Source organism: Lissotriton vulgaris, chromosome 10 (assembly GCF_964263255.1).
Source record: "Lissotriton vulgaris chromosome 10, aLisVul1.2, whole genome shotgun sequence".
In the NCBI taxonomy this organism is placed as follows: Eukaryota; Metazoa; Chordata; class Amphibia; order Caudata; family Salamandridae; genus Lissotriton; species Lissotriton vulgaris.
In genome coordinates, this window is record NC_141698.1 from 602,937,779 (window position 1) to 602,964,988 (window position 27,210).

At 44.9% G+C, this 27,210-nt stretch overlaps 1 protein-coding gene across 1 annotated transcript in view; it reads right to left on the bottom strand.

Annotated features, from left to right (window-relative positions):
- Positions 1 to 791: 791 nt before the first annotated feature.
- The window catches only part of NDE1 (nudE neurodevelopment protein 1), a 189,754-nt gene continuing 163,335 nt past the window's right edge, over positions 792 to 27,210 (bottom strand). The window contains exon 9 of the mRNA XM_086941441.1: positions 792 to 6,903. Within this exon, the coding sequence (XP_086797567.1) occupies positions 6,810 to 6,903 (94 nt within the window). The 3' untranslated portion in view covers positions 792 to 6,809. The remainder of the gene's footprint in view (positions 6,904 to 27,210) is intronic.

Genomic DNA, 27,210 nt, shown 5'->3' on the forward strand with positions numbered 1-27,210 from the left:
CTTACTGCTTTTCTCCTGCAAGAGCAGCACTATGGGTCACAAAAAGTCTTTTAAAACCCGAACAGAGATGACGATAAGACGGGACAAGCATCTGTTAACAGGGCAGAACAGCCTTTTCTCTTTTAGCCCCGTCCCACTCGGATGGACTCGGGTTGACTTGCTGCTGGCATAAAAGTTTTCTTATATTCTTTATGGGGACATCTGTCGCTCCATAGAGAAGATAAGAAACCTTTTACCACAGCAGTAAGTCAAGGAGGCCAGTCTGAAAAGGAAGGGGCTAAAAGAGAAAGAAGTACGTCACTAGGACCTCTTCTCCAATGGCTGGCCACCGTTTAGGAGGCCACACAATGGAGAAGAGGGGAGTGGCTTAACCCTCGCTAGTGAAGTTCACTCTGAAACAAAATCTCGCAAGCTCGACTGCGCATGTGCGCAGTACGCCACGCGAGACCTAAATAGTAGAAGGACAAAAGTTTTTAGGGACAATTCTGGACCCAACCACTAGATGGCAGAGTAATGCACAGCATGTGAATCCAGACAAAAAAAATCATTCTGCAAAAGTACAGGTTTGGCTGGGCTATTTTTTTTTTAAATCTAATTTGGTGACATTTTTACACATTTCCATTACCAGAAGCATTTCACGGCCAACTCCTGAATCTTTATCCCATTTTCTTTTCCTATATGGACATTTGGTTGTCTTTAATGGAACACTCTAGATGTTCTTACTGCTCATATACAAATGTTTATTAATAAAACTTTTATTATCAAGAAAAAAAAAAAAAAGAAGAGACACAGAAAATTGCAAAATAAATTTATTTAGTTCACTGGTTACCAGTCACTAAAGGTTTATACAAAGTAAGCTCAAACTGTGGTTACTTTCTAAACTGAAAGCATACGGTGCCAGAAAAAGAAGGGCACCGTTAACATGTTTGCTATCACATACATGTAGAAGAAAAGTTGAAACAGTGTCATAACTAAAGTAAAAATCTATTTCATTTAAAACAAGGGCATGTACATTGTATGGTAAAGCTCAATTGTGCTAATTCAAACAGAAATTACATTTGCTATGCTAGTTTATAGACATTAAAGAGTCATGTTGAGATAACAAACATGCCTTTTTTGTCACAATTGTATTGCTTACGTATGTGGATACAGTATGCATCTCACTTAACAATCTAATGCACCATTTTAAAGCATTATTCACACAAGTTGCATAATATGTTGAAGTGCATAAACATGATTTTAGATCCCTTCTATTTGTTATAAGGCATTTCTTCTGCAGTGTAATGTTGAGGATTACAAGGGATGGATTTACTTCTGTTTAAGAGCAGCTTACATTAACATTACAGACAGTTCCAGTGTCTTGACCTTAACTTTAAAAAAAATATATCGAAGTTACAAAATGTGTTACATTACATGGTAAACCACTCTAGACTTCTGCTGCTGATGAGAACTTCAACTCCCTTCCTTCAAAATAAAAACAGAACCAGGGAAAAATTACTAGCCAGGTTAGTAATGTGACACAATATTCTTAATATCATAATTTGGAGTCTCACAAAATTACATCTAACCAAGTTAGTATTTAAGCATTATATTGTGATATTTGTAAAGGGTTTCTTGCATTTCAGCCGATACAAAATTGATCTCTACAACATTAATACAAGATGCAACCGTGGATTACTTGTTCGTATTCTGCCCCGCAGACTTTGGCTGAAAAAACCTTGAAAACATTCAACATTGCGAATTTTACAAAATATCACCACGATGTTTCCTCCTTTAAATCTGGACAACTTTTAATTTTTTCTGAGAAGTGCATGATTTTAATTGATCAGCCAAACAGCTTAAAGAAAATAACAGGTAGGGCATTCAGATGAGGACCATATTGGTTGGTCAAATAGCATGCTTACAGTCATTAAAATAGAACTTGATGTAAACGTATGAAACTGAAGGTTAAAAATCAAGATGATCATTGTGGGCGATCGCATAAAAGTTTTAGTGAGGGGCTCAAAAAAGATAGTATAATTAAATACTGGTTTCTGCCACATTTCTGACATACTTTTTTGCATTGAAGTACATTATAATGATCTGTTTATCCAAAGACAACCCTGTGCCGTCAGAATGTTTAGGCACCTTGGAGACTCCCAACAACAGCCTTGGTCCAATTTAAGTTATTGACACTACATGAATTACCGTCACTCGTCTAGTTTCAAGAACAATGGAAATGGATAATGGATGTGCAAAGTGTTTTTTTCACAAGGTAAGAGTTGGTCTTAAAATTCTGTTACACTTTGTATATCAGTTCTGGGTGTAGGTAGAAATAGAGCTATTAAGGAGGAATACAGAAATGCATATAAAAGGTCAAATGCATTGGATGCACCACAGAAAGAGACACACTTTTCTGTAATAAACTATTGTGGACACTGTAGTCATGCAATTAGAAGCAGGAACCAGGTAATTATTTTTCGATTAACTGAGGCAAGGGCATTACTCACTGGACTCTATGTGCTATCCTGCAACTCGCCTTCATTTTCTACAAAGCACCTTTCACTTATTTACGTTCTACCTGAAGGGGAATGGAAGATGGAACAGTGCAACACTGAATGATTAAGACTCTGCAGTGGCCAGAAGTAACACAAAAAGCAACTTTGTTTTTTACTATCAATCTTTTATCTCCAACCAGTGGAATTAAATGTTTGAATAAAATCTTTGAATCTGCACCAACACTGACCAAGCAGATATTCAGGAAACATTTTAATGCAGGAGAAGGAGCATCCAGTTTAACTGCAGCAATTTATCTTGTAGTTTTATCTGTAAACCTCTATAGAGAAAAATGTGCCTGGGATGAATTCTGGTAACATTATGAGGACCATACTGGGTTGCAAACCAAAGGCCCCCAGCAATGCAGTAAGCATTCAGTGATTCGGATATCTACTGGGAGAACGATTGTGATGGAAGAAATTCAATGAAAGACATTATGTAAATTAACAAATCTTGCTTTCAAAAGTTATACAAAATTGGGCCAAGCTTACTACAAAACAGGAGAATAGTGAAGTAATCCCACCTCCTCAGCACCAAAAGAAATCTACATTGCGGGAGGAAGAGATATATTTGGTATTGAAGGACAGCAAATCAATATTTAAGTTCAATAACAGATTCACCCAAAAGGCTGCTTCTTCAAAGAATAAAGGGTGGCTTTAATAATTTTTTTCACCAGTGTTGAACTGGTATCAATGACTAAACAGAAGGCAAGATCAGCATTAGAACGTTTTGATGAGCAAAGCCAGAGTGAAGGATAAGTCCATTCTAATGTGGAGAAGTGTGGCTCACGGGTTAGAGGAGGCAGACCTGGAAGCAGAGGTCAGCCCGGGACCAGGGTTCAATTCCCGGCTCTGCGGGGTCTTGAGTCCTAAAATGTCCATGGACTCGACAATTCTCGCTCCGGTGCCTACTCGATTCACGGGTTCACACTCTGCGACTCTGGGCAATAGCTTGCTTAATCTCCACAACGGCCCCTCGCGGCGGGATGCCTGGCTTTCACCTTGCGGATACCCTGCCGGGGTTATCTCACAGGGGAATACCAGGACGGGTTCCCTAAGCAAGCCCTTAGAGACCGGTTGGTGATTTGCGCTATATAAATTCCTGTACATTTACAAGTAAAGGAAATCGAAAAACTATTGGGCAAAAAATGCAAAGCAGGTAATTAAAAATAGCAAACAAGTGATCAAACTGAATTATGAGTGAAAAAACAGAAGGCAGTCCATTCTCATATAAGGGTAAACAGTGTCCATCACTCCAGAAAGTGCTGCTTGAATGGAGACTCTCTCTCATTATTATTAACATTTCTAAGGCGCATGGCTACCCGGAGGCATCCCAGCGCTAGTGGCAGTAAAGGCTGAGAGGGAGAGCTAGCAATTCTTCTTCTGAAAAAGCCATGTTTTCAGTCCCTTCCGAAAAGGGAGGTGGGCCGTTTCGTGTCGGAGGTTGAGGGGGAGGGAGATCCACTGTCCCGCTACGTTGTATGAAAAGGACCGGTCTCCACTCCGCTGCCTATTAATTTTAGGAATGCAGGCTAGATTTAAATTCTCTGAGTGAAGAGACTTCCTGGGAATATATGCCGTGATCGGGGGCTGATTAATTCGGGGGCCTGTGCCGCTGAGGGCCTTATGAGCCATGCATAAGGCCTTAAAGGAGATCCTTTCCTTTATTGGTAACCAGTGGAGTGTTTCCAGACTGGGGCTAGCAGACTGCCTGCTGCCGCAGCCTGTTAAAAGTTGTGCGGTGCAGTTTTGGAACACCTGGAGTTTCCGTATGGTGGACTTCGTGGCTCCTAAATACAATGAGTTACAGTAGTCCAGACGAATTTTCTTGGATACAGGGGGCAGTAGGGGAAGAACCTTCCGTAGCTTTCTAAGAGTGCCATGACAGGCCCCTGCCACTGCCTATTGGTCAAGTTTAAGTGAGTCATCCAACCATACCCCAAGGCTCTTGATCTTGGACTTCGGGACTGGGGGGAGCCCATGCAAGGAGGCCATGACAGTGTGGGGGTTAGCTTGGCAGAGTTGCCCACAGTGTGTTCCATCCAAGAGGCGACTTTTCCTAGGCAGAGCTTTAAGTCTGCCTGGTCAGTGCGTGGATGATTTAGAGAAATCACCAGCTGGGGGTCATCCGTGTAGGTGACCACCCTGATCCCATACGGCTGGATGACCTCAGCTAGTGGCCTCATATATACGTTAAACAACATTGGGCTCAGGGAAGATCCCTGGGGCACTCCATAGTTCAACGGAAGAGGATTGGAGATATGGTCCTCTACAAAGACCTGGAAAGTTCTACCATTGAGGAATGATTGGATCTAGGAGATGGCACTTCCAGCAACCCTAACTCTCTTTAGCCTATCAATAAGAATATCATAGTTGACTGTGTCGAAAGCCGCGCTGAGGTCCAGAAGGATGATGGCCACCACTCCTCCCTGGTCCACTATCCTCCTAGCTTCCTGAGTCACAGCCATGAGGGAACATTCTGTGCTGTGCTGAGGGCAGAAACCTGTCTGGGATTGTTTAAGTAGCTCAGGGGTTGAGGAAGACCAATAAAGTGGAGTTAATATGTTTTTCTAGGATCTTACTAAGTAGTGGGAGGAGAGATATAGGATGGCAGTTGCTCAGAACTTCGGGGTCCAAGACTGGGTTTTTGGAGTAGTGCTTTTACCATGGCATGCTTCCAAATCAATGGTACATGGCCGGTGGTAGTTAAGCACCTCCCGGATAACTGGAATTATCTGGTCTTTAGCCTTGGATAGGATGTGCGGAGGGGCGGGGTCTAAAGGAGATCCGGATTAAATGTTGGTAATTTTTTTTAGCAAGAGTCTCCATATCCAGGAGAGGGAATTCCTCCAGAGTGGGAATAGCTACTACCCCATCCGCTTGCCCCTGTGGCCCAGTGATGTTCGTCAGAAACCTGTCAAGATCAAAAGGTAGTGGACATACAGGGAGGGCATTGTAAATAGCTTTTATTTTCGCCTGAAAGTAGTTAGCCAGTTTGTGGCATTGTTCCTTGGATGTGTTTCTAGAAGTGTCATGCGGAGTGGGCTCAAGGAGGGCTTTGGTGATTCGGAAGATTTCTTTGGGGGCGTTAGATGCTGCCTTCTTCTTGCCCTCATAATAAGATGACTGTGCCCTTTTAATTTCTGTTTGATATTGATTTATAGCTTCCTTGTAAGTTTTTTGGTGATTTCACTAAAATCCTTCTTCCAGATCCTCTAATTGTTTGCATTTCTGTTTGAGTATTCTCAGCTGGGGAGAGTACCATGGGGAAATATTTTCTCTTATCCTATAATTAGTTTTTTTTACCGGAACGACTTTATCCAGTGAGTATTCCAACCAACAGTTGAATGATTTGGCTGCCGAAGGCATGTCAGTCTCAAGGATAGGCTTTGAGTTTGTAAATTGAGTTGACCATGCCCCAATGGAAAGTTTAGACCATGGACAACCTTTTGCTGACTTATGCACCTTAGGTTCACCACGAGATGGTGATTTAAGTGAGAGGGGGATCATTGGTCAGTCCAAGGTAACGGTATAGGAGTTTCTACTGTCAATTTCAAGATATTAGTGAACATAGGGTCCAAGGTATAACCTTTTACGTTTGTGGGTGCAGTAACGTTATGTATAAGCTCTATTGCAGCAAAATCTTGTATGAACTCAGATGCGCCTCTTATACTAAGTTCCTCGAAATGAAGGTTAAGGTCCCCTGTCAGAGTAAAATTGCTGACGGATTTTGACAGCGCAGCAGCTATTTCTGGGAGCGAGCTGAGGAAAAGGCCTCCTGGGCCTCGCGGACGGTAGATAAGAAGTCCTGAAAAGGACAAAGTAGCTGACAGCGAAAGAGAGAAGAAAAGACTCTCAGAATAGAGTACTAGGTTAGATTTGATTGTACAATTATAAATGTCTTTGTAGATTATGGCAATGCCCCCTCCTTTTTTCCTCTCTCGATCACTTTCACACACAATGCACTCCTGTTTTTTGATCAAGATATGAAGGGAAAAAAATGTGTTGATACCACCACTGACTGCTTTTCAAAAACGAATTCTGGGCCCATGGTGCTTAAGTTGTGTACAGAAATTACAATAAAGAAAAATACTTCCGTCATAATTTGCTTCCTATTTTATCTAGCCACTCCTATCACTTCTAAAAAAAATAAAAAATACAAAATAACAAAACAATAAAAAGTAACTTTTGATGGGTCCAATGCCTGGAGAGAACACTAGCTCCAAGCTAGCACGAAAAAAATGATAAAATATGAAATTCATCATGGAGCAGTTTTTAAAGCAACATCTTGACAACACCCTGCGGTGAAGGAATCATATGTGAGGGAATATTTGAAGACAATGATCCAAATTCCAGCCGTTTTCCTAACCTGTGAGAAAAGAGAAAAATATTAGAAACAAAACTTTTAACTAATTCTACAATCCACCAATACATAAAATGCATAAACTGAATACTTATTTTCAGTGCTGAATTTGTACAAAAAAAGGAGTAGTTTCTTACCTGTAACTCCAGTACTGTACTAGGGGTATCTCTGTTATATTCATAATCTAGTGAATAGTCCCACCCATGTGCGTGGACCCCGGAGCAATCAAAAATAATCTCTTAAACTGTCTTCTGTGCAATCCTGCATAGACACAAGAGAACATTAAAGACAATAATGCAGCCTATACCTGCAAGGCTACACTCTCCAGTACTTCAACTAGAAATGTAAAGGATATTCCACCAATATCACATTTAACACAGTCTGCTAAGTTTCACCCATAGAGTAACTTCCCCTTCACAAAACCTTGGAATGAGAGGAAGGGATGGACAGACAAGCCCCCATAGGCTGCCATTATGTGTCTGGAAAAGGGATACCGGGCCTTTAACCCCTTCGATGCTGGTGACGGAACCCTTCCGTCATCAGACACGGTTGAGCTGTGCTGATGACGGAATGGTTCCGTCACGACCACACCCATTATTATTAGGGCCCAGCACAGGGGGAAATTATCAGCAGCAGCGATGAGGTTAAGGAACTCTCCAGAGATCCTCGGTATCCCATGATGCACAGCAAACTCCTTTTACTTTCAGTTCTTTTTTCTAGCTCCTGCTAGCAGGACCCTGGAGCATTAAGCTCTCTCTTTTTGGGTGTTTCTTAAATTGTTTGGCACTTTTCAAGTGTTAAGAATGTTTCACTCGACGTATGACTGCTTCTTCTTCCTTTTGCCAAATTTTTTTGGCCAGTTTTGCCCACTCTTTTGTCGAATATGCCAGCCCTGTTTGACAAGTGCCCTAGGAAGAAGGCCAAATCAGATGCTCACAGAGTGTGTATCCTCTGTCTCCCATCCTCTCATGTCCCTGAAGACTGAGATTTGTAAATTCTTCTCCAGGAGGACCCTCGGGGAAAGAGAGAAGATTCGTCTCCAAGGCCTGGAGCCCCGGAGACAACAGGAATCAGGTGGGTCTGGGCATGGAGGGTCGTCCTCTGCCCGTGCTCCGGCCTCTGGGGGGCTCCCCAGTCAAGAACTCCACGCTCTATCTCTGCCGCTCTTTCTAGAGCTTCTTATGTTATTGGTTGTTGGGAGTAGGGTGGGACTAGGGCTAGGGTTAGACATTTAATTGGAAGTAGCTATTTAGGGCTTCTGGTGTGATTGGTTGTTGGACCAGTTGCGGGACTAAGAGTAGGGTTAGGCTTTCTATTGGAAGTAGGGACTTTGGCTACCTGTACCATTGGCGACTTGGGTTGGGACTAGTGGTAGGGCTAAGGCCTTTATTGGACGTAGAGATCAGGGTTTTTGAACTGATTGGGTGCTTGGACTAGGGTTAAGATTGGCTGCAAGGTCCTGGTCTCCTATTGGTTCTAGATGTTAGGGCTAATGTTGTGATTGGATAGTGTTAGGGCTAGGGTTCCCATTGGCTGAAGGGGTCATGTGATTACTAGGGCTACAAAAAAGGCCAGGCTTAGGGCGTCTCAGCCCGGGCGTCGAGGCTAAGGGAGGAGAGGACAGCCTGTTAAGGGCGGAGAGGACAAGGGTAGTTGCCTGCTTGGGCCTGTTCGAGACTTGTCGGGACTAGGGCCGGAAATGTTGCCCTTTTTCTCATTTAACAATACCAAGCCCACACCATCCACAACCACAAACAGAGGAACAAACTCACACCAAATATACACCACGCACAACACTATGCACAGATTAATGTACCAGCATGCACCACCAACCCAACCAAACCACATCTACACACCCTACTATCCCAACTACCACACATCCACCATCACCCACAAACAGTACACAACTCTATCCTATACCACTAACCAATACACACATTACTAACACAACGCCAATCAACACCATAAATAACTACATCCCACTCAGACACACTCTCCCTGCTGTAATTACACCAAACAGTCCACCTTTTATCACTAACAAATATATAATGATCCTTCCATCAGTTGTTCAACAAACACCCTCCTCTCCCTTCTACCATAATAACACTAACACACAACACACACACTGCACACCACCACACTTTGTAACTTTTGAAACAAACCAGTCTAAGATAAACACTCACCTCTACTTCATTCCCTCCTACACACAACATATACTTTACACATAAACACATCACCACCCCCTCTAAGTCACAACCTCCTCTCACAAACAATACTACACAACCAAATCAGGTGCATGAAACATACATCAGCAGCCCTTTTCACCACACCTCAAAAGCAAAACATATCACACACACAAGCACAACAAGATCTTCAGAGCGCAACACCTCATAATACTTATCACAAAATACATACATATACCCACCTTTCAAAGCACACAAAGGAACAAACTCCAATGCCAAGCTTTCACTCTTCCACCACACCTCACACAGATACAGCAACACAGCACCTCTCTTCTAACTGCCTCTCATCCATTGGACAATTTAGAACATTACGACATGACTCACATGCTGCACCACCTCCCCTGACTCATACACCTTCCGCCTTTAACACACGCAAAAAATATAAGCAACAAGCCACACCTCAAAACTTTGCTTCCCCAAGTCTACCGCACAACAATGTTACACCACAAAAGCAACACAGCACTCCAACTCATTCTCAAACACCATCTCCAACACATACGCATGCAGACCCATGAAAATGTCTTCTTAGCATGCTGGATGAGGAACACGATAAAGAACAGCTACACGATTGCTATCCTAATACAGCTAATACCAGCACTAAAAACACACCTGACTGACTGAAATATTTGTTAAGCGCACTTATGCCGTGGCGTCTTGGCGCTGAGAGAGGGTACGGCTACTGCTGGATGATTAAGGTGTGGTAAACAGCCAGGTCACCTGCTATACACCCACAAAAGTCTCACTATCACCAAAGGCCACTATCTAAACTGTCTACTAATAAATGCTCGATCCCTCTCTAAAAACAAGCATCACATCTACAACCTTCTCACCGATGCAAAACCAGACATACTATTCATAACCGAATCATGGTTGGGAGAGGATATGGCTCCAGTCCTGCATGAAGCCATTTCTCTAGGCTAACCAATAATCACCCAAAATCGTATAGCCAAAAAAGGAGGTGGTCTAGCTGCTGTATTCAGGCAAACAATACATATCACTAAAGTTGACAACCTCTCCATAAAGAATTGTGAGGCTCTTCTAACAAGATGCAATCCTACACCGTCTTCCACCTGTAACTTCCTGCTCCTTTACAGACCTCCACCTAGCAAGGCAAAATTCCCAGACACACCTCTAGACACAGTTTCAAATCTGATAACAATACACTCCAACCTGTGCATTCTGGGTGACCTTAACATTTGGTTTGATAAAACCAATATGACCCATCCAAAAACAATAATAACTGGCCTAGACGCATTGAACCTGCATCAGATTGTCCCCAATCCGACACGCATCGCTGGACATATCCTAGATGTAATTTTTGCTAATACTGAACTAGTTACCTTTCAAACTATAACTCCATGCACATGGTGAGACCACCACTTGCTTGCTTTCCAACATAAAACAACACTAAGCGATTCACCTAAAACTACCTTACATCCATCCACCTATCGGCAGTGGAACAAACTCAATTTGGAACACTTGGAAACACAACTAACATCCAGTATAAATCTGGAAACCATAAATTCTGTTCAGTATCTGAGTGGCTCCAGGAAGCTTTTGACATCCTGATACCACTCAAAACCACACAACAGAACAAAAGGAAAAAAGCGCCTTGGAGAAACATAGAAATAAAAGACATAAAACAAAGCTGCAACGTACCTGGCTCAAAACAAACGCCAAACAAGACAAACTTTGGCACGGTTGACCATGAAACTCTGAAACAAAGACTTTATGAAGCTGGCATAGAGGGAACTGCTCTAGACTGGATCGTGTCCTACCTTCGAAACAGAACTAATGTCATCCACACCCCACCTTTCTTGTCCAAACCGAACTCCACAAAAGCAGGGGTCCCTCAAGGTTCTATCATCTCGCCCATGCTTTTCAACATCTACATGAAGTCTTTACCAGTACTGATCAATAAATTTCATCTCACGTGCTAAAACTATGCAGATGACATGCAAATACTCCTTCAACTGGAATGGCCCAAAGACATTGGAAAATCACCAATTTTCAGCTGTCTCAGAGCAGTGGATCTTGGAGCCTTCTCAAATTGAATGCTTCAAAAACTGAAATACTCACGTGTGGCGATTGGAAAAATTACAACCCGCTTGCCGCATGGCCTGATGAACTGGGATCACTGCCTAAAGTATCGAAGGAAGTAAGAAACCTCGGAATGACCATGGACTCCAAGCTGTCGATGAATGTCCAAGTGAATAAACTAGCAAGATCAAGCTTTGCTACTATAAAAACGCTGCGACGAATTTTCCCTCATTTGGGATTTCCACACAGGGTCCAAGCTACTATCTCCCTTGTTCTATCCAAACTCAATTACGCCAATAGCCTCTACCACGTATCAACTTTAACGACCATGAAAAGACTACAACGGATTCAGAACTCGGCTGCCAGACTACTCTTGCATATCAAACCACGAGACCACATCTCCCCTACCTTGAAAGCCCTGCATTGGTTACCGGTTACCGGTTGCCAGAAGATCCATGTTCAAGCTGCTTTGTATTACCCACAAAGCAATACATGGAATAGGACCACTCTTCATCAGGAATAAAATCACCAAACACATTCAACAAAGGAACCTACGCTCTAAAGGAGCATCTCGCCTCAAAATCCAACCATACAAAAAAAACAATGGGTGGCACATCCTTCTCTGTTCAAGCAGCCAAACTATGGAACTCTTTACCCCCCAACGTAAGATCCACCGACAACCACCTTATCTTCAGAAAACTACTCAAGATCTGGTTCTTCCCCACATAAGCACCATACGGAAATAGAAATTTACAGCATAGCCCTCTGTATATTAGCATTTGCTTTCACTATAGATATGTACCTATCTTTGTATATTACTTTGTAAAACAATTATGATGTTAAAAGAAGAAAAAAAATAATAATAATAATCATCAATAAATAAAAATCATTTTTTGGTCTACATGTACATACTTCCATTGTACATCTATGTACCTTCCATGTACTTGGATCTGTGTGTCTGTTACTTATCTCTTGAAAAAGCATATCCAATGAACTACCCTATTTCTCATTCTGTGCCTCTATCAATATATTTAATCTAAATATACTTACTTCTTTTATGTATCTATATACTTTCAATGTACTTATGGATCTATATACTTATCACTTTCTTCTAATTTTGCATTTCCAATGCACTAGCCTATTTCTCAGCCTATACTTCGCTCAATACATCTTCTTTCCCAACCTTCTGACTCATCTCAAACTTCTTTCTACTACTCCTTCTAATGCACTACCCTAGCTCTCATCCTATAGATCTATCAATATATCCTCTACATCTACTCTCTCATTTATCCCGAACCCCATACCACTACTATGATCGCCAAAATTACCTTTTCTAGACTCTCTCCTGCTCTATCCCTCCTTTCATCATCTGACACCTCTTTTTACTACACCGATCCTCTAAAACAAACATTTCTAAACTCTCCCCTCTGACTCCTTCCCTCCAAAACTCCTTTTTACTCATCCAAAAGCCTCTTCCTACTGCTAAGACTTAAAAAAAATCCTTCACTCTTTTATCCCTCCACTATCCTTTTTCAATCAAAATTAACAGACTAACATGTTTCACTTCTCATATTCCATATTCAACTATACTAATATACTGCCCAAATAACTGAATAACATATCTACTACTCAAATTACTTCTTATTTATACTATACAAATTTTCAACACTAATCCTTTATGGGTTCCGGAGTGGCGTGCTACTCGCCAGAAAAGCGCTTCAACACCCATCAGGGGTAACAAGTGCTATATGAATGCAAATCTTTCTTCCCCTTTTATCCATCCGCTATCCTTCTCACTCCAAATAACAGACTAATATCCACCACTGAAATTACCTCCTATTTCACCATATTAATTCACCACTAATCCTTTATAGGCTCCCTGAATAGCATGCGTCAACAAGCGAGCGATAAATTAATACAAACCTTTGTCCTACTCTATCCTTCTGCTATCATTCCAAATCCAAATAACTGATTACCTATCGACCACTTAAAATGTACTTGCATGTTTCACTATACTAATTCAACACTAATCCTCTGTGGGTCCCGGAGTAGCGTGCTACCCGCCGAAAAAGCGCTTTGACGCCTCGTATGGGGTAGTAAGCGCTATATAAATGTAATTACAATACAATACAATTAGATGTGAAAAGAGCAATACTGTATTACATCGAAAGAACTAAATCTTTTTGAAATACAAAACCACTCTTTGTTGCTTTTTCACCACCACATAAAGGCAATCCCATATCAAAAGCATGTATTGCACGGTGGATCGTTAACTACATCCAAACATGCTATATTAAAGCTAAGCGCACATTAACAGTTCCCCCTCGGGCGCACCATACATGCAAACTAGAGGCTTCCATGGCATTCTTAGGAAACATACCCTTAGATGACATCTGCAATGCAGCAACATGGTCTACGCCACACACATTCATAAAACACTATTGTGTAGATGTTTTAGCAAAACAACAAGCTAGTGTGGGTCAGGCCGTTTTCAAACCACTGCTGCAGGTCCGCCACCGCTTGGGAGATAACTGCTGTATAGTCTATGCTAAAGCATATGATCTACAGCTCATATGCCTCGAATGGAAAATGCTGCTTACAAAGTATGCATCTGTTCTTGGCATATACAGCTGTAGATAGATTCATATGTGTCCCCGCCTCCCCGGGTATCTTTGTCTGTTGCAGTATCACCTTACTTAGATACAATATACATGGACAACTCTTACTCTTAACTCCATCACCCTTACAACAAAACCAGCTGGGCATGGAGCTGATGCCCATGCACACTATCATCGAAAGGAGGAGTCACCTACCTCGTGACTAAGATTTCTTCGAACAAAAATAATATGCAAACATCCGGACCCAACAGCAGATGGCGATCTATGCTAAAGCATATGAATCTACAGCTGTATATGCCAAGAACAGATTACTTACCTGTACCAGGTCCTGCTTGGTTCTAAAAATAAAATACTGCAAAGGAAATATTTTTGATACAAACAATTGGTCTGAGTTCAGTCTTCTTGTGTGCGACATCATTTCTTGTTTGAGTGTGTACAATAAATGCTTAACACTACCCTTTGTTAAATCCTTACTGCTTGCCCGCACTACCAGAAATAGAGAGTCTGGTATTATCTACTTTTACCTCTGTAAGCCTTTGGGGATCCACTGGATTCTGTGCATACTATTCCTCACTTTGGTATAGTATATACAGAGGCAGCTTCCTACAATAATGCTCTGCAACGGCACTTATTTCTGACAATTCGCCACAAGGTGGCGCTTTCACAGTTTTGAAGCAGAGCACATCAGCCGAGTATTTAATAGTATTTAAATTTACAATAATACATCGTCTAGGCCGATTTCACAGCTCTTGGTGACATGGAATTGCCAATTTATCGTACTTGCTGGAGTTTGATAAGTGGCAATGGCGCTATGCAATGCTAGTAAGGACATTGGGCCAATCAAGCTGCAGTACCTTCCAGTGAAATTCCCTGGTACTTACACTTCTGTAGTAGGGGATCTCTGTGTATAGTCATAATCTAGTGAATAGTCCAGCCCTTGTGCGTGGACCCGGGGCAATCAAAAATAATCTCTTAAACTGATTTCTGTGCAATCCTGCATTGACACTTAAGAGAAAATTAAAGACAATAATGCAGCTTATACCTGCAAGGCTACACTGTCCAGTACTAGGCTGAGGGCTGACACACACACTGGGTCGGGTGACAGAGGGAGGGTGACAGAGGGAGGGTGACAGAGGGAGGGTGACAGAGGGAGGGAGACAGAGGGAGGGAGACAGAGGGAGGGAGACAGAGGGAGGCAGACAGGGGAAGACAGAGGAAGGCAGACAGGGGAAGACAGAGGAAGGCAGACAGGGGAAGACAGAGGAAGGCAGACAGGGGAAGACAGAGGAAGGCAGACAGGGGAAGACAGACAAAGGCAGACAGTGGAAGACAGACAAAGGCAGACAGGGGAAGACAGACAAAGGCAGACAGGGGAAGACAGACAAAGGCAGACAGGGGAAGACAGACAAAGGCAGACAGTGGAAGACAGACAAAGGCAGACAGGGGAAGACAGACAAAGGCAGACAGGGGAAGACAGACAAAGGCAGACAGGGGAAGACAGACAAAGGCAGACAGGGGAAGACAGACAGACAGAGGGAACGGGTGGGAGACAGAGGGAAAGGGTGGGAGACAGAGGGAAAGGGTGGGAGACAGAGGGAAAGGGTGGGAGACAGAGGGAAAGGGTGGGAGACAGAGGGAAAGGGTGGGAGACAGAGGGAAAGGGTGGGAGACAGAGGGAAAGGGTGGGAGACAGAGGGAAAGGGTGGGAGACAGAGGGAGGGAGGGAGGGAGGGAGAGGAAGGGAGACCAACAGAGGGAGGAGGGAGACTGGGGGGAGGGAGACAAGGGGGGAGGGAGACAAGGGGGGAGGGAGACAAGGGGGGAGGGAGACAAGGGGGGAGGGAGACAAGGGAGGAGGGAGACAGGGGGGGAGGGAGACAGGGGGGGAGGGAGACAGGGGGGGAGGGAGACAGGGGGGGAGGGAGACGGGGGAGAGGGAGACGGGGGGAGAGGGAGACAGGGGGAGAGGGAGACAGGGGGAGAGGGAGACAGGGGGAGAGGGAGACAGGGGGAGAGGGAGACAGGGGGAGAGGGAGACAGGGGGAGAGGGAGACAGGGGGAGAGGGAGACAGGGAGACAGGGGGAGAGGGAGACAGGGGGAGAGGGAGACAGGGGGGGAGGGAGACAGGGGGGGAGGGAGACAGGGGGAGGGAGACAGGGGGAGGGAGACAGGGGGAGGGAGACAGGGGGAGGGAGACAGGGGGAGGGAGACAGGGGGAGGGAGAGACACGAAGGGAGAGACACGAAGGGAGAGAGAGGGAGACACAGAAGGAGGGAGAGAGAGGGGGAGAGAAAGAGAGAGAGAGAGAGAGGGGAGAGAGAGAGAGACAGATGTGTGTATGCCGGGTCTGGTGGCTCAGTGGACGAAGGCATCTGCTGCAGGGACCTGTGTTCAACCTCATGGTCATAATTTTTTTTGCTTTAGCCCAGCCCCCACCATCGCGGCCCTCGACCACAAACCACACTGTAAATTTGGCTCCAGAGAGAAAGTTTGTGAATACTCATGCTGTAAAGTGTGTTTCTCCCTGTTTTTGTATGTAGTAGATTGCGGTCATATTGTCTGTACGGACTAAGACAGTTTTGCCTACTAGATGGAGTTGAAAAGCTTTTAATGCCAGAAAAATCGCTAGTAGCTCTATGTAGTTTATGTGAAGTTGTTTCTGTTGTAGGGTCCATGTGCCCCGAACAGTGTGTTGTTGAATATGAGCTCCCCAACCATTGAGTGATGCGTCCTCTATTAATACTATTTGTGGAACTGGGTCGAGGAACGGCCGCCCTTTGGAAAGGTTTAGTGTATTCCACCACTGCAGAGAGCGATGGGTGCGGCTGTCTACCAACACCAGATCTGTTAGCTGACCTTGAGCCTTGTTCCCTGACATGCCAAGCATTCCTGTAGGGGACGCATATGAAGTCTTGCATAAGGGACAATTAGAATGCAAGAAGCCATCATGCCGATCATTGCATGAACACTCGGCTGGTAGTGAGTGTTGGGGTTAAAATTGTAATACGATATTTTGCAGGTTGCGTATCCTGATTGGGTTGGGGAATGCTAGAGCTTTGCAAGTGTCTATTGTAGCTCCTAGATACACTTATGTGTTGGAGGGCTGAAGGTGAGACTTGGTGAGGTTTACTGTGAATCCCAAATGGTGAAGCAGCTGTACTGTCTTGTTAGTGTGGAGTATGCAGCGGTGTTGTGATTTGGCTTTTATTAGTCAGTTGTAGAGGTAAGGAAAGATGTGAATGTGCGGTCTTCTTAAATGAGCTGCAACCACTGCAATGCACTTGGTGACTACTCTGGGTGCCGTAGTTACCCCGAAGGGGAGAACTTTGAATTGATAACTGCGTCCATCCACCACAAACCCGATATATTTTCTGTGAGCTGGGTGGATGTGAATATGGAAATAGGCGTCCTTTAGATCCAGAGTGGATAGAAAGTCGCCTTGTTGTAGCAATGGGAACACCTGTTGGAAGGTGACCATGTGGAAGTGGTCTGATTGACTGTAAAGATGTAGCTGTCTGAGGTTTAGTATAGGCCTTGGAGCTGTCCTTTTTTGGAATCAAACAGTACAGGAAGTATACTTCTGTTACCTGCTGATGGAACGGGACTGGTTGTATGGTATGTTTTTTGTACGAGAGACAGAACTTCCTGTTTGTGGAGTGTGAGATGTTCTGGTGACATTACACGTTGCTTTGGAAGAATATTTAAGGGAGTGCTGGTAAGTTCCAGGCAGTAACAATATTGGATAATTTGTCTTACCCACTTGTCTGAGGTAATGGAATTCCAGACAGGTAGGAACTGTGAGACGTCCCCCGACAGGAGTCGGATGAGCGGGGGAAGTGGAGGGAAGTCCAGGCTTATTGGCAGGGAAGGTGCAGGTGGAGTTTCCTCTGCCTCTTCCCTTGTTATTATTTCCTCTGTAGTTTCCTCTAAAATAGCCTCTAGGGGAGTTAGTGGTTGTTCCCTTTGTAAGAGGAGGAGGGATTTTCTGATGACACTGATTTCGAGCCACCCTTATAATAGGAGCGGCAAAAGGACCCCCGGTTAGAAGGCAATTGTAAATCCCCTATGGACTTTGCCATTTCGTTTTTTTTTTTCATTTTCTCTAATGAAGTATCCACTGATGACCCGAACAGATGCTCTTTACCAAAGGGCTGGTTACGTAAGGAGGAATGCACCTCCTGCTTGTATCCAGAGATTCAAAACCAAGCATGCCTACGTAAGAGTATGCTAGTGTTGACAGCTGGGGTAGCAACGGAATAAGAGAAGGCCTACGGTATCGAAGAGAAGAAAAATTGATAATTAATCTGTCCTCTAGGGTCCTCCTGAGGCTAAAGTCCTTAAGAAGGGCCTTGGGTTTGTACCTACATCTAGAACAGATAATTTCAGAGACAATTGCGCACTCCAAAATAGATTTCGCAAGATACGCCTACAGGCGTTTTTTCAGGACAAACCTACCCCAGAACAAACGGATACTGGCTTACCAAGCCCGTCCCTTTCACCCCAAATGCCAGCATGGTACCCAATAAAATCCTGACATTTGAACATGTTGTTCTGAAAGATTTCTACAAAAGCAAGAACAAAAGTGCCCCATTACACAATCTCTCTACCTTGGAACTCAAGGCTGTGAACTCTTTGGCAAATGATCAGATGATCACTAAAAAGCAAGCAGACAAGGGAGGGGCCACTGTGATTATGTCTACTACAGTCTATGACATTGAATTCAATCGTCAGCTGGCTAATCAACACTACTATACTCCCATTGCCAACGACCCGTCTGACAATTCTAATTACAGCCATGGCCTCAACCGCAGAAATACAGGGTTGGATTGGCAAGAATGAAGCAGACTTTCTTGTCAACAGGGAACCCAAGATTCCTTACTTTTTTTTATATTCTACCTAAAATTCACAAGGGTCTTCACCCACCATCTGGAAGACCTGTTGTATCAGGGATCAATTCCATCTTAGAGCCAGTCTCGCTTCTATGACCATTTTCTACAACCAGTGATACAAAAAAATCTCCCATGTTTCTACAGGACACAAGGTATGTACTGTGGCTCATTGAGTAGATTGACACTTCAAATAAAATTGATTTACTTGTCTCCCTGGACATTGAGGCTCACTATACCAACATCCCTCAGACAGCCACTCTAGAGGTGATAGAAACTGATCTTTGAGCTGAAGACTTACCCACACCAGTGAGCTACATCATTGAGTGTGCAACATTAGCCTTAACTGAAAACTTCTGTCAATTAAAAAAAAAAAACTATCACCAGACCCAGGCGACAGCTATGGGTAGTATATTTGACCCCAATCTAGCCTGTATCTACATGGCAGCGTTTGAAAAGTGGATGATCTTCCAGGAATCTAAACCCTACAATGCCAACATACTACTTTGGTGTAGATATAGTGACGACATCCTGATTTTATTAAAGGTGATAGCTTGTTGAGTGAAAAACATTCTTGCAGATGGATCAACACTATCAATTCCTACCTTCATTTCACACACACACTACATCTACTGATAGTATTCCCTTTCTAGATCTCTTGATCTCACAGAGATGGGAAACTCACGACTGTCAACAGAAAACAGACAGACTGTAAAAGCCTCCTTCTATACAGGAGCGACCACCCGAAAGCCCTTAGGGATAACGAATAGTTTCTTACCTGTCGGTGTTGTTTTGCAGCTTGAAGATCTTTCTGGATTCAGACACTCCCCTGTTTCTTTCTTTGAATGGGACTGTTTCTATCGCCTCCGTGTGGAGAAGGTCTTGTGCTTCCTCCAGGAGTAGCGCTAGTTCTTTTGCAGAGCGAGCCTTTCTTTTTGGTTTCCTGTTTGGAGGCCTCTTTTCCAGTTTTATGCAATATCTGAACTGTATGATGTTCAGTATCAATTTGTCTGTCGTTATTTTCTTCCACTCCTGGAAGAAGTGTTTTAGTCTGCCTCCTACTGGTGTTCATTGATCTCTGATTTTTTTACCTTTAAGTCCTTTTTGCTTAATTTGTTGTGCCCCTCCCAAAGAGGTGTTGTGTGGGTGGGCACGCTTGGTGGTGCGGAGTCACTTTGAGGTGGGTTGATGGCCCCCTCTCTTCTTGTTTGTCTGCGTCCATTCACCCTCCCACAAAAGGACTGGCCCCATGGCTGGTATTGCCAGGTTTGCTGCTGGTGCTGGCCCTGTTGCGCTTGGTTGCTTCCCTAGTAGCTCTGCTGCAATGTCTGATGGGACGTTCCAGGCTGGTTTCCTCCCCTTCCGTTTGGCCTCCGTGTCGGGGTGCCCCTTCTCATTCCTTTGAATTGCAAGGCCCCCAAGGACCTTGCAGTTTCATTCTCTTTCTTGAGTTGCGTCAGTTTCTCATCCACTGGCACTCCGTACAGGGTTTCTCCATTGAAGGGGGTGTTTAGGATGTTCTTCTGTACTTCCGGCTTGAAACCGGAGATCCTCAGCCTGGCGTGCCTTCTTTCTGTGACAACGATCATCATGAGCCTGCTGGATGTGCCTGCCGCATCCAGGGCTGATTTCAGGCATGAGTTTGCTATGTTCTTGCCCTCCTTCACTAGGTGTGTTGCTCTCTGTTGGTATTGCTTAGGGAGGTGTTTGAGTATCTGTCTGACCTCCTCCCAATGCTGGTATGTATGTCTGTTGAGTAGGGCATTAGAGTTGGCAATGCGCCAGTGGACTGCTGTATTCCTCTCTATTTTCCTTCCAGTGAGGTCTATCCTCTTACTTTCCTTGTTTGGTGGTGAGCCTAAGTTTGTGGGCACGTTGGCCCTTTTTCTGGCTGTTGCTGCAATGATGGGGTCAGCCGTGACGGATCCCTGTATGTAGGGAGGATCCTTAGAGGAGTGTTTGTACTTTTTCTCTGTCCTAGGTGTGACAGACCTGCAGCTTGCTGGTTCCTTGAATGCCTCCCTCCCCTGGTCCAGGACACTTGGGATCATGGGGAGGAATTGACTTCTGGTTTGAGTGGGGAGCAGGGTCTCTAAGAGGAAGCAGGCTTTTGGTTTTCTTCCTCCAGTTTCACTCCATAAGCTGTCGCCGCATTCCTGATGACCATGTTGTAGATACCAATGTCATCTGGCGGCGAAGGCCTAGAAGAATACGTGTCCACAGCCTCTTCCGAGCTTTCTGCGTTGAGGTCCTGACAATCCAGGTCCTGAGCCACTGAGGATGCCGAGCCTAAACATGTGTGCTGGTCTTCCTCGCCATAGTATAGGCCCTCCTCCTCTTGGTGTTCTTGGGACTCGGGAGTTTTTGGGGGCTCTTTGGCGACGCACTTTTCTTCGCCCTCAAAGACAGTCAGCTTCGACGGGATGTTGAACCTTTTCATCCGCTCGTCGAATTCGCTTTTCCTCTGCAGGATGTTATCCATTTCGGCCTCTAGCCTTCTCTCTTTTTCCTCTCTATCTCGACGACCTGTTCGCATCGAGTGTTTCGGACGATCTCGTTGACGCAGAAGTTGCCTTCGGATCCTTTACTTTCTATGGCGAACGTGCCTTTTCGGGGACGTACTTCGATGACCTAGGCTTTTCTTGCGTTTTCGCCGCCTGGGAGTCCTTTTCGAATGATCCGCTGGGCTGTTTGTCTCTGGATGCAGCTGGGGCCGTCAACATTTTTGATGCCAGTGCTCCTTTCGTGAACTTGGACTCTGTTTTTCGAGAGTCTGACTCGGATTTTTGAGAGTCTGTCGGGGTTTTAGGGGTCAACGTCTCTCCTGCCTCCTTTGTTGTTTTCTTATCGGTCTCTACGACCGTGTAGTCATCTGGTCCCTCTGCGATTTTGTCCTCTTCCTCACTCGAGAGGCCAAAGTCCAGAAGCGACGGAGGTTGACCTTGGCCGTGCATGCTATAGTTGGCTCTCCTCTGCCTCTCTCTCTCTCTCACCCTGAGCGTCTTTGGGGTAAAGACGGAGCAGGCGTTGCAATCCTTGCTCTCATGGATGACCGGCAGGCAGAGGTTGCAAAACGGGTGCTGGTCCTTCTGCGCGTATTTGTGGTGGCAATTGCGGCAGAATTTGAACAGTGTTTTGTCCATTCCTGCGCTCAGGGGGCCCCCTGTGTGCGCATTCTCCATTGGACGTCGAAGTTTCAGATGTTCTCCTCCTTCGTCGTCATCCCGACTCGGTGGTCTTGTTTCTCGATGTATTCTCCAATCTTTTTCGGTAGAGATCAGTCTTTTTCTTCTTCTTTTCCCTAAAAATCCCTGGAACCTCTAGGTGACGATCCTGACCCAACAGCGGAAAAAAAATCTGAAGATAGCGCCCAATGGTAGGAGCTTTCGTAGGAAGCGTGCCAACGTCACAGGAAGGACACCAAAAGGTGGGACATCGACGCCCACCTGGGCAATGAAAAGAAAAAAAAAAGGAAAAAAAACAGAAAAGACTACGATTCCGGACCAAACCACTAGACCGTGGAATAATGCACATCATAGTGAATCCAGAAAGGTTCACACTGCAAAAGGAATATGCTACTTACCAGTATGCATCTGTTCTTGGCATGTAGGGCTGCTGAAATTCATATCTTGTGCATAGATCGCCGCCTAGTGTTGGGTCCGGATGATTGCACTTGTTGTCTTGGAAGAGTCTTCGAAGTATCACGAGATAGGTGACTCCTCCCCTGGACTACAGTGCGCATGGGCATCCTCTCCATCCTCAGATTGCTATCTCCATCTCTGCCACAATGGCGAAAAACAAAGTAAGAGATGGCCATGCCAGAGAGAATGCTGCAGCTGCTACAGGCACCAGGGAGGAGGGCGGGCGATATGAATGTCAGCAGCCCTACATGCCAAGAACAGATGCATACTGGTAAGTAGTATATTCCGTTCGAGGCATGTGGGCTGCTGAATTCATATCTTGTGCATAGACTGTATAGCAGTATCTCCTCTAGCGGTGGCTACCTGTGCCAGCTGCAGCAGTTTGAAAAAGAGTTTTGAGGACAGCCTGGCCTACAGCAGCTTGCTGTTTTGTTTGTACATCTACACAGTAGTGTTTTCTGAAAGTGTGTATGGTGTGCCATGTGGCCGCCTTACAGATGTCTTCAAGAGGAATATTTCCTAGGAAAGCCATGGATGCCCCCATTTTCCTAGTGGAGTGTGCTTTTGGGGGGACGGTTAAAGTGTCTTTTGCCTTTTGATAACATATCTGAATGCATTTAACTATCTATCTGGCTATTCCTGATTTTGAAATTGGATTCCCCTTGTGTTGCAAAGGCAACAAACAGTTGCTTTGTTTTCTGAAAGGATTTAGTTCTGTCCACATAGTAAAGTAGAGCTCTCTTTACGTCTAGTGTGTGCAGGGCTCTCAGCTACTGACTGTGGATTTTGAAAGAACACTGGCAGTTCTATTGATTGGTTGATATGGAAATTGGATACAACCTTAGGCATGAATTTATAGTTTGTTTTAAGAACCACCCTGTAGGCGTGTACCTGCATGAAAGGTTCTTGAATTGTAAGCGCTGGTAATTCACTCACTCTTCTGAGTGAGGTGATGGCCACTAGAAATGCAACTTTCCACGTTAGGAATTGTAGTTCGTAAGAATGTAAAGGTTCGAAAGGAGGGCCTATGAGTCTGGTAAGCACTATATTGAGATTGCAGACTGGGGAAAGGGGGTGCCTAGGAGGAATCACCCTTTTTAGACCCTCCATGAAAGCTTTGATTGCTGGTATTCTAAACAGTGAAAGGTGTCTGTTTTGAAGGTATGCTGCTATGGCAGCAAGGTGTAGCCGTATTGAAGAGTATGCTAAGTTACATCTTTGTAGGTGCATCAGGTAACATAATGTTCTGTATTGATGCGTCTAATGGATTGATCTGGTTATTGGTGCAGTAAATAACAAATCTTTTCCATTTAGCTGCATAGCACGCTCGTGTGGTTGGTCTTCTTGCCTCCTTAATGATATTCATGCAATCTGGGGGCAAGTTAAGATATCCAAACTCTAAGACCTCCGGAGCCAGATCGCTAGGTTCATTTGGTTGGGATCTGGGTGTCTGATTTCTCCATGGTTCTGAGTTAGAAGATGAGGTGCAAGGTGCAGTCTTTGATGGGGAACTACTGAGAGTTCAAGAAATGTCGTGTACCATGGTTGTCTCGCCCATCTGGGAGCAACTAGGATTAGTGTGAGGGAGTGTTGCCACAATTTGCGTGCCACCAGCGGGATCAGTGGTGCTGGGGGAAAAGCGTACGCAAATCTGCCTGACCAGTTCATCCATATCGCATTGCCCTGTGACAACGGATGTGGGAATCTGGCGGCAAAGAATTGGCATTTCGAGTTTTCTTTTGTGGTGAACAGGTCTATTTCTGGGTGACCCCACTCCTCGAAGAATGGTTGTAGGACCTGGGGGTGAATCTCCCATTCGTGTAATTGCTGGCTGTGCCTGCTTAGCAGGTCGGCAACTTGATTGTCCTTCCCTGGAAGGTGTTCTGCTAGGAGAAAAATATTTTTGGGAATCGCCCATTTCCAGATGCTCTGTGCCAGATGGGACAGCTGTGGAGAGTGCGTTCCTCCCGTTTTTTTGGATATAGTACATTGCGGTCATGTTGTCCGTCCGGATCAACACCGTCTTGCTGTACAAGTATTTCTGAAATGCTTTCAGGGCTAGGAATATCACTAGCCACTCTAGTTGGTTGATATGCAGCCTTCTCTGCTTGTTTGTGCAGAGCCCCTGTACTGTGTATTGAAGGAGATGGGCTCCCCAGCCTGTCAGTGATGCGTCTGCTGTTAGTACTAGTTGTGGAACCGTCTCTTGGAACAGTCGCCCCTTGGAAAGGTTCTGTGGGTTCCACCACTGCAGAGAGTTGTGAGTGCGACTGTCTACCAACACTAGGTCTTTCAGTTGTCCTTGAGCCTGGTTCCATTGCCGTGCTAGGCATTCCTGCAATGGGCGCATCTGAAGTCTGGCATGGGGGACAAAGAATATGCAGGAGGCCATCATGCCTACGAGTTGCATGAAGATTTGGGCTGTCAAAGAGTGTTGTGGCAGGAATTTGCGAATGAGTGTCTGCATACTGACTATCCTTGTAGAGTTTGGATACGTCTTTGCTACTGAGGTGTTTATGGTGGCTCCCAGGTACTGTTGTATGTGGGATGGTTGCAGATGTGATTTTGTGTAGTTGATTGAGAATCCTAGGCTGTGTAACAGCTGGATTGTTTGAGACGCGTGTGCTGCACATTGGTGGTACGATTTTGCTTGTATAAGCCAATCGTCCAGGTAAGGGTACACATGTACGTGTTGCCTCCTGAGATGTGCTGCTACGGTCGCTAAGCATGTTGTAAACACTCTTGGAGCCGTAGTAACCCCGAAGGGCAAAACCTTGAATTGGTAGTGTTGACCTTCTATTGTGAACCTGGGGTATTTTCTGTGGGCTGGATGGATGGGTATGTGGAACTACGCATCTTTGAGATCCAGTGTTGCTAGGAAATCCCCCTGTTGCAGCAACGGGAGCACTTGTTGTAATGTTATCATATGAAAGTGCTCCGACAGTATGTATTGATTTAGGGGTCTAAGGTCCAATATTGGTCTGAGAGAGCCGTCCTTCTTGGGAATGAGGCAATATAGGGAGTACACTCCCTTCCCTTGCTGTTGGAAAGGGACTTGCTCTATGGCCCCCTTTTCTAGCATGCAGTTCACCTCTTGTTGTAATAGGGTGATGTGTTCTCTGGACATTGGACAAGGTCTTGGTGGTTTGTTTGGTGGCAGTAGCCAGACTGGATAATTTCTCTCACCCACCTGTCTGTGGTAATTGTGTTCCAGACGGGTAGGAACTGTTGGAGTCTGCCTCCGACCGGTGTTATGTGGTCTGGAGGTAGTGTAATAGAGTCACTGTTTTGAGGCAGTGGAGGCACTGGTGTTATTGCTTCCACGTCCTCTTCCCTTGGTATTGTTACCTCTGTAGCCTCCTCTGGTGGTGTTTTTGGTAAAGGAACTTTGTGCGTTACCTTTATATGAGGCCGTTGTTTGTGAAGTATGTCCTCGTGTATTTGCCCTGTATGAGGAGCGACGAAAGGAGCCCCTTTGTTGCTGAAATTGCAATGCCCCCATTGATTTTGCTGTCTCTGTGTCCTTTTTCATTTTATCCAAAAAGGTGTCGACAGCAGGGCCAAATAAAAAGTCCTGATTAACAGGCTGGTTAAGGATAGTGGACTGTACCTCATTTTTAAAACCAGAAATATGCAGCCATGCATGTCTGCGGAGTATACCGCTAGTGTTGATTGACCTAGCTGTAGTGTGCTGCGTCAAGCGCGCATTTGATGGAGGCGTTTCTTATGAGTTTTCCCTCCTGTATGAGATCTTGGGCTTGTGCTTTGAAAGGCTCAGGTAGGTATTGCATTAGGGTCTCTAGCTGGTCGTAATGCGCCCTGTCGTAACGAGCCAGTAGGGCTTGTGTATTAGCTATCCTCCACGAGTTGGAGGCTTGTGCCGCTACTCTTTTCCCTGATGCCTCTAGTATTTTTGACTCTGTCTGGGGGAGGTGCCTCCCCAGTTGTTTGGGAGTTGGCTCTTTTACGTGCGTTGGCCACTACCAGTGAATCAAGTGGTAACTGCCCTTTGATGTAAGTAGGGGCCCTATACTTTTTTCTATTCTGGGGTTGATTACCCGTGCCCTGGCTGTGTCCTTAAATATGTCAGGTGCGTGTTTCAGAACTCCCTTTAACATGGGAAGTGTTTGGACACTTTTTTCTGATGCAGGGAAGGTGTAAAATAAGAAGTCTTCTTCAACAGGGTCGTTATGCATATCCACGTTGTGGAACTGTGCAGTCCTGTCTATGAGCGGATTAAAAACTACGGTGTCATCAGTAGGAGACGGCTTAGTAGGATAAGAGGACATGTCGGGATGGGTGTTGTAAGGGTCAGTTGGCTCTTCCCATGGTTCCTGTGGTTCAGGGTCCTGTGGGAAGTCATATTAAGGCTGTGGCTCATCCCGTGTTACCCTTGTCGTCCCCATGATGAGAGGGAGAGTAAGGAATATAAGGATTGAAAGGAGTAGTAGACCTGATAGGTTGAAAAGGAATGAAGGGTCTAGAAGGAGAAGTTCCAAAGTCCTTTTTTCCTATGCTGGATGGTAACTTTACCAGTCTGTTGGTCAATAAAAATTTTTGCTTGGTCGTCAGAGGGATCTGGGTGGAAGAGTTCTTCCTCAACAGTCCTGGGTTGAGTCTTAGGCTTTGGTTTGTAGACGACTTTAGGTTTAGGAACCGACTTTTCGGCTCGGGGCCTTTTTTCGGGTCAACTGTCTTTCGGGTCGACGTGTTTTTTGTGCTCCGTAGGCTTCTTCGGAGAAGTGTTGTATCCCGAGTCGATTGTTTGTTGGGATCGACTTGAGTCTTTTTTTTTTTCGGCTGAGTGTCCTTTCCGGGGTCGATTGTCTTTTTTGGATCGACTGGTGTCTTCGGATCTGGTGTTTTCGGTCCGAGAGGACGTTC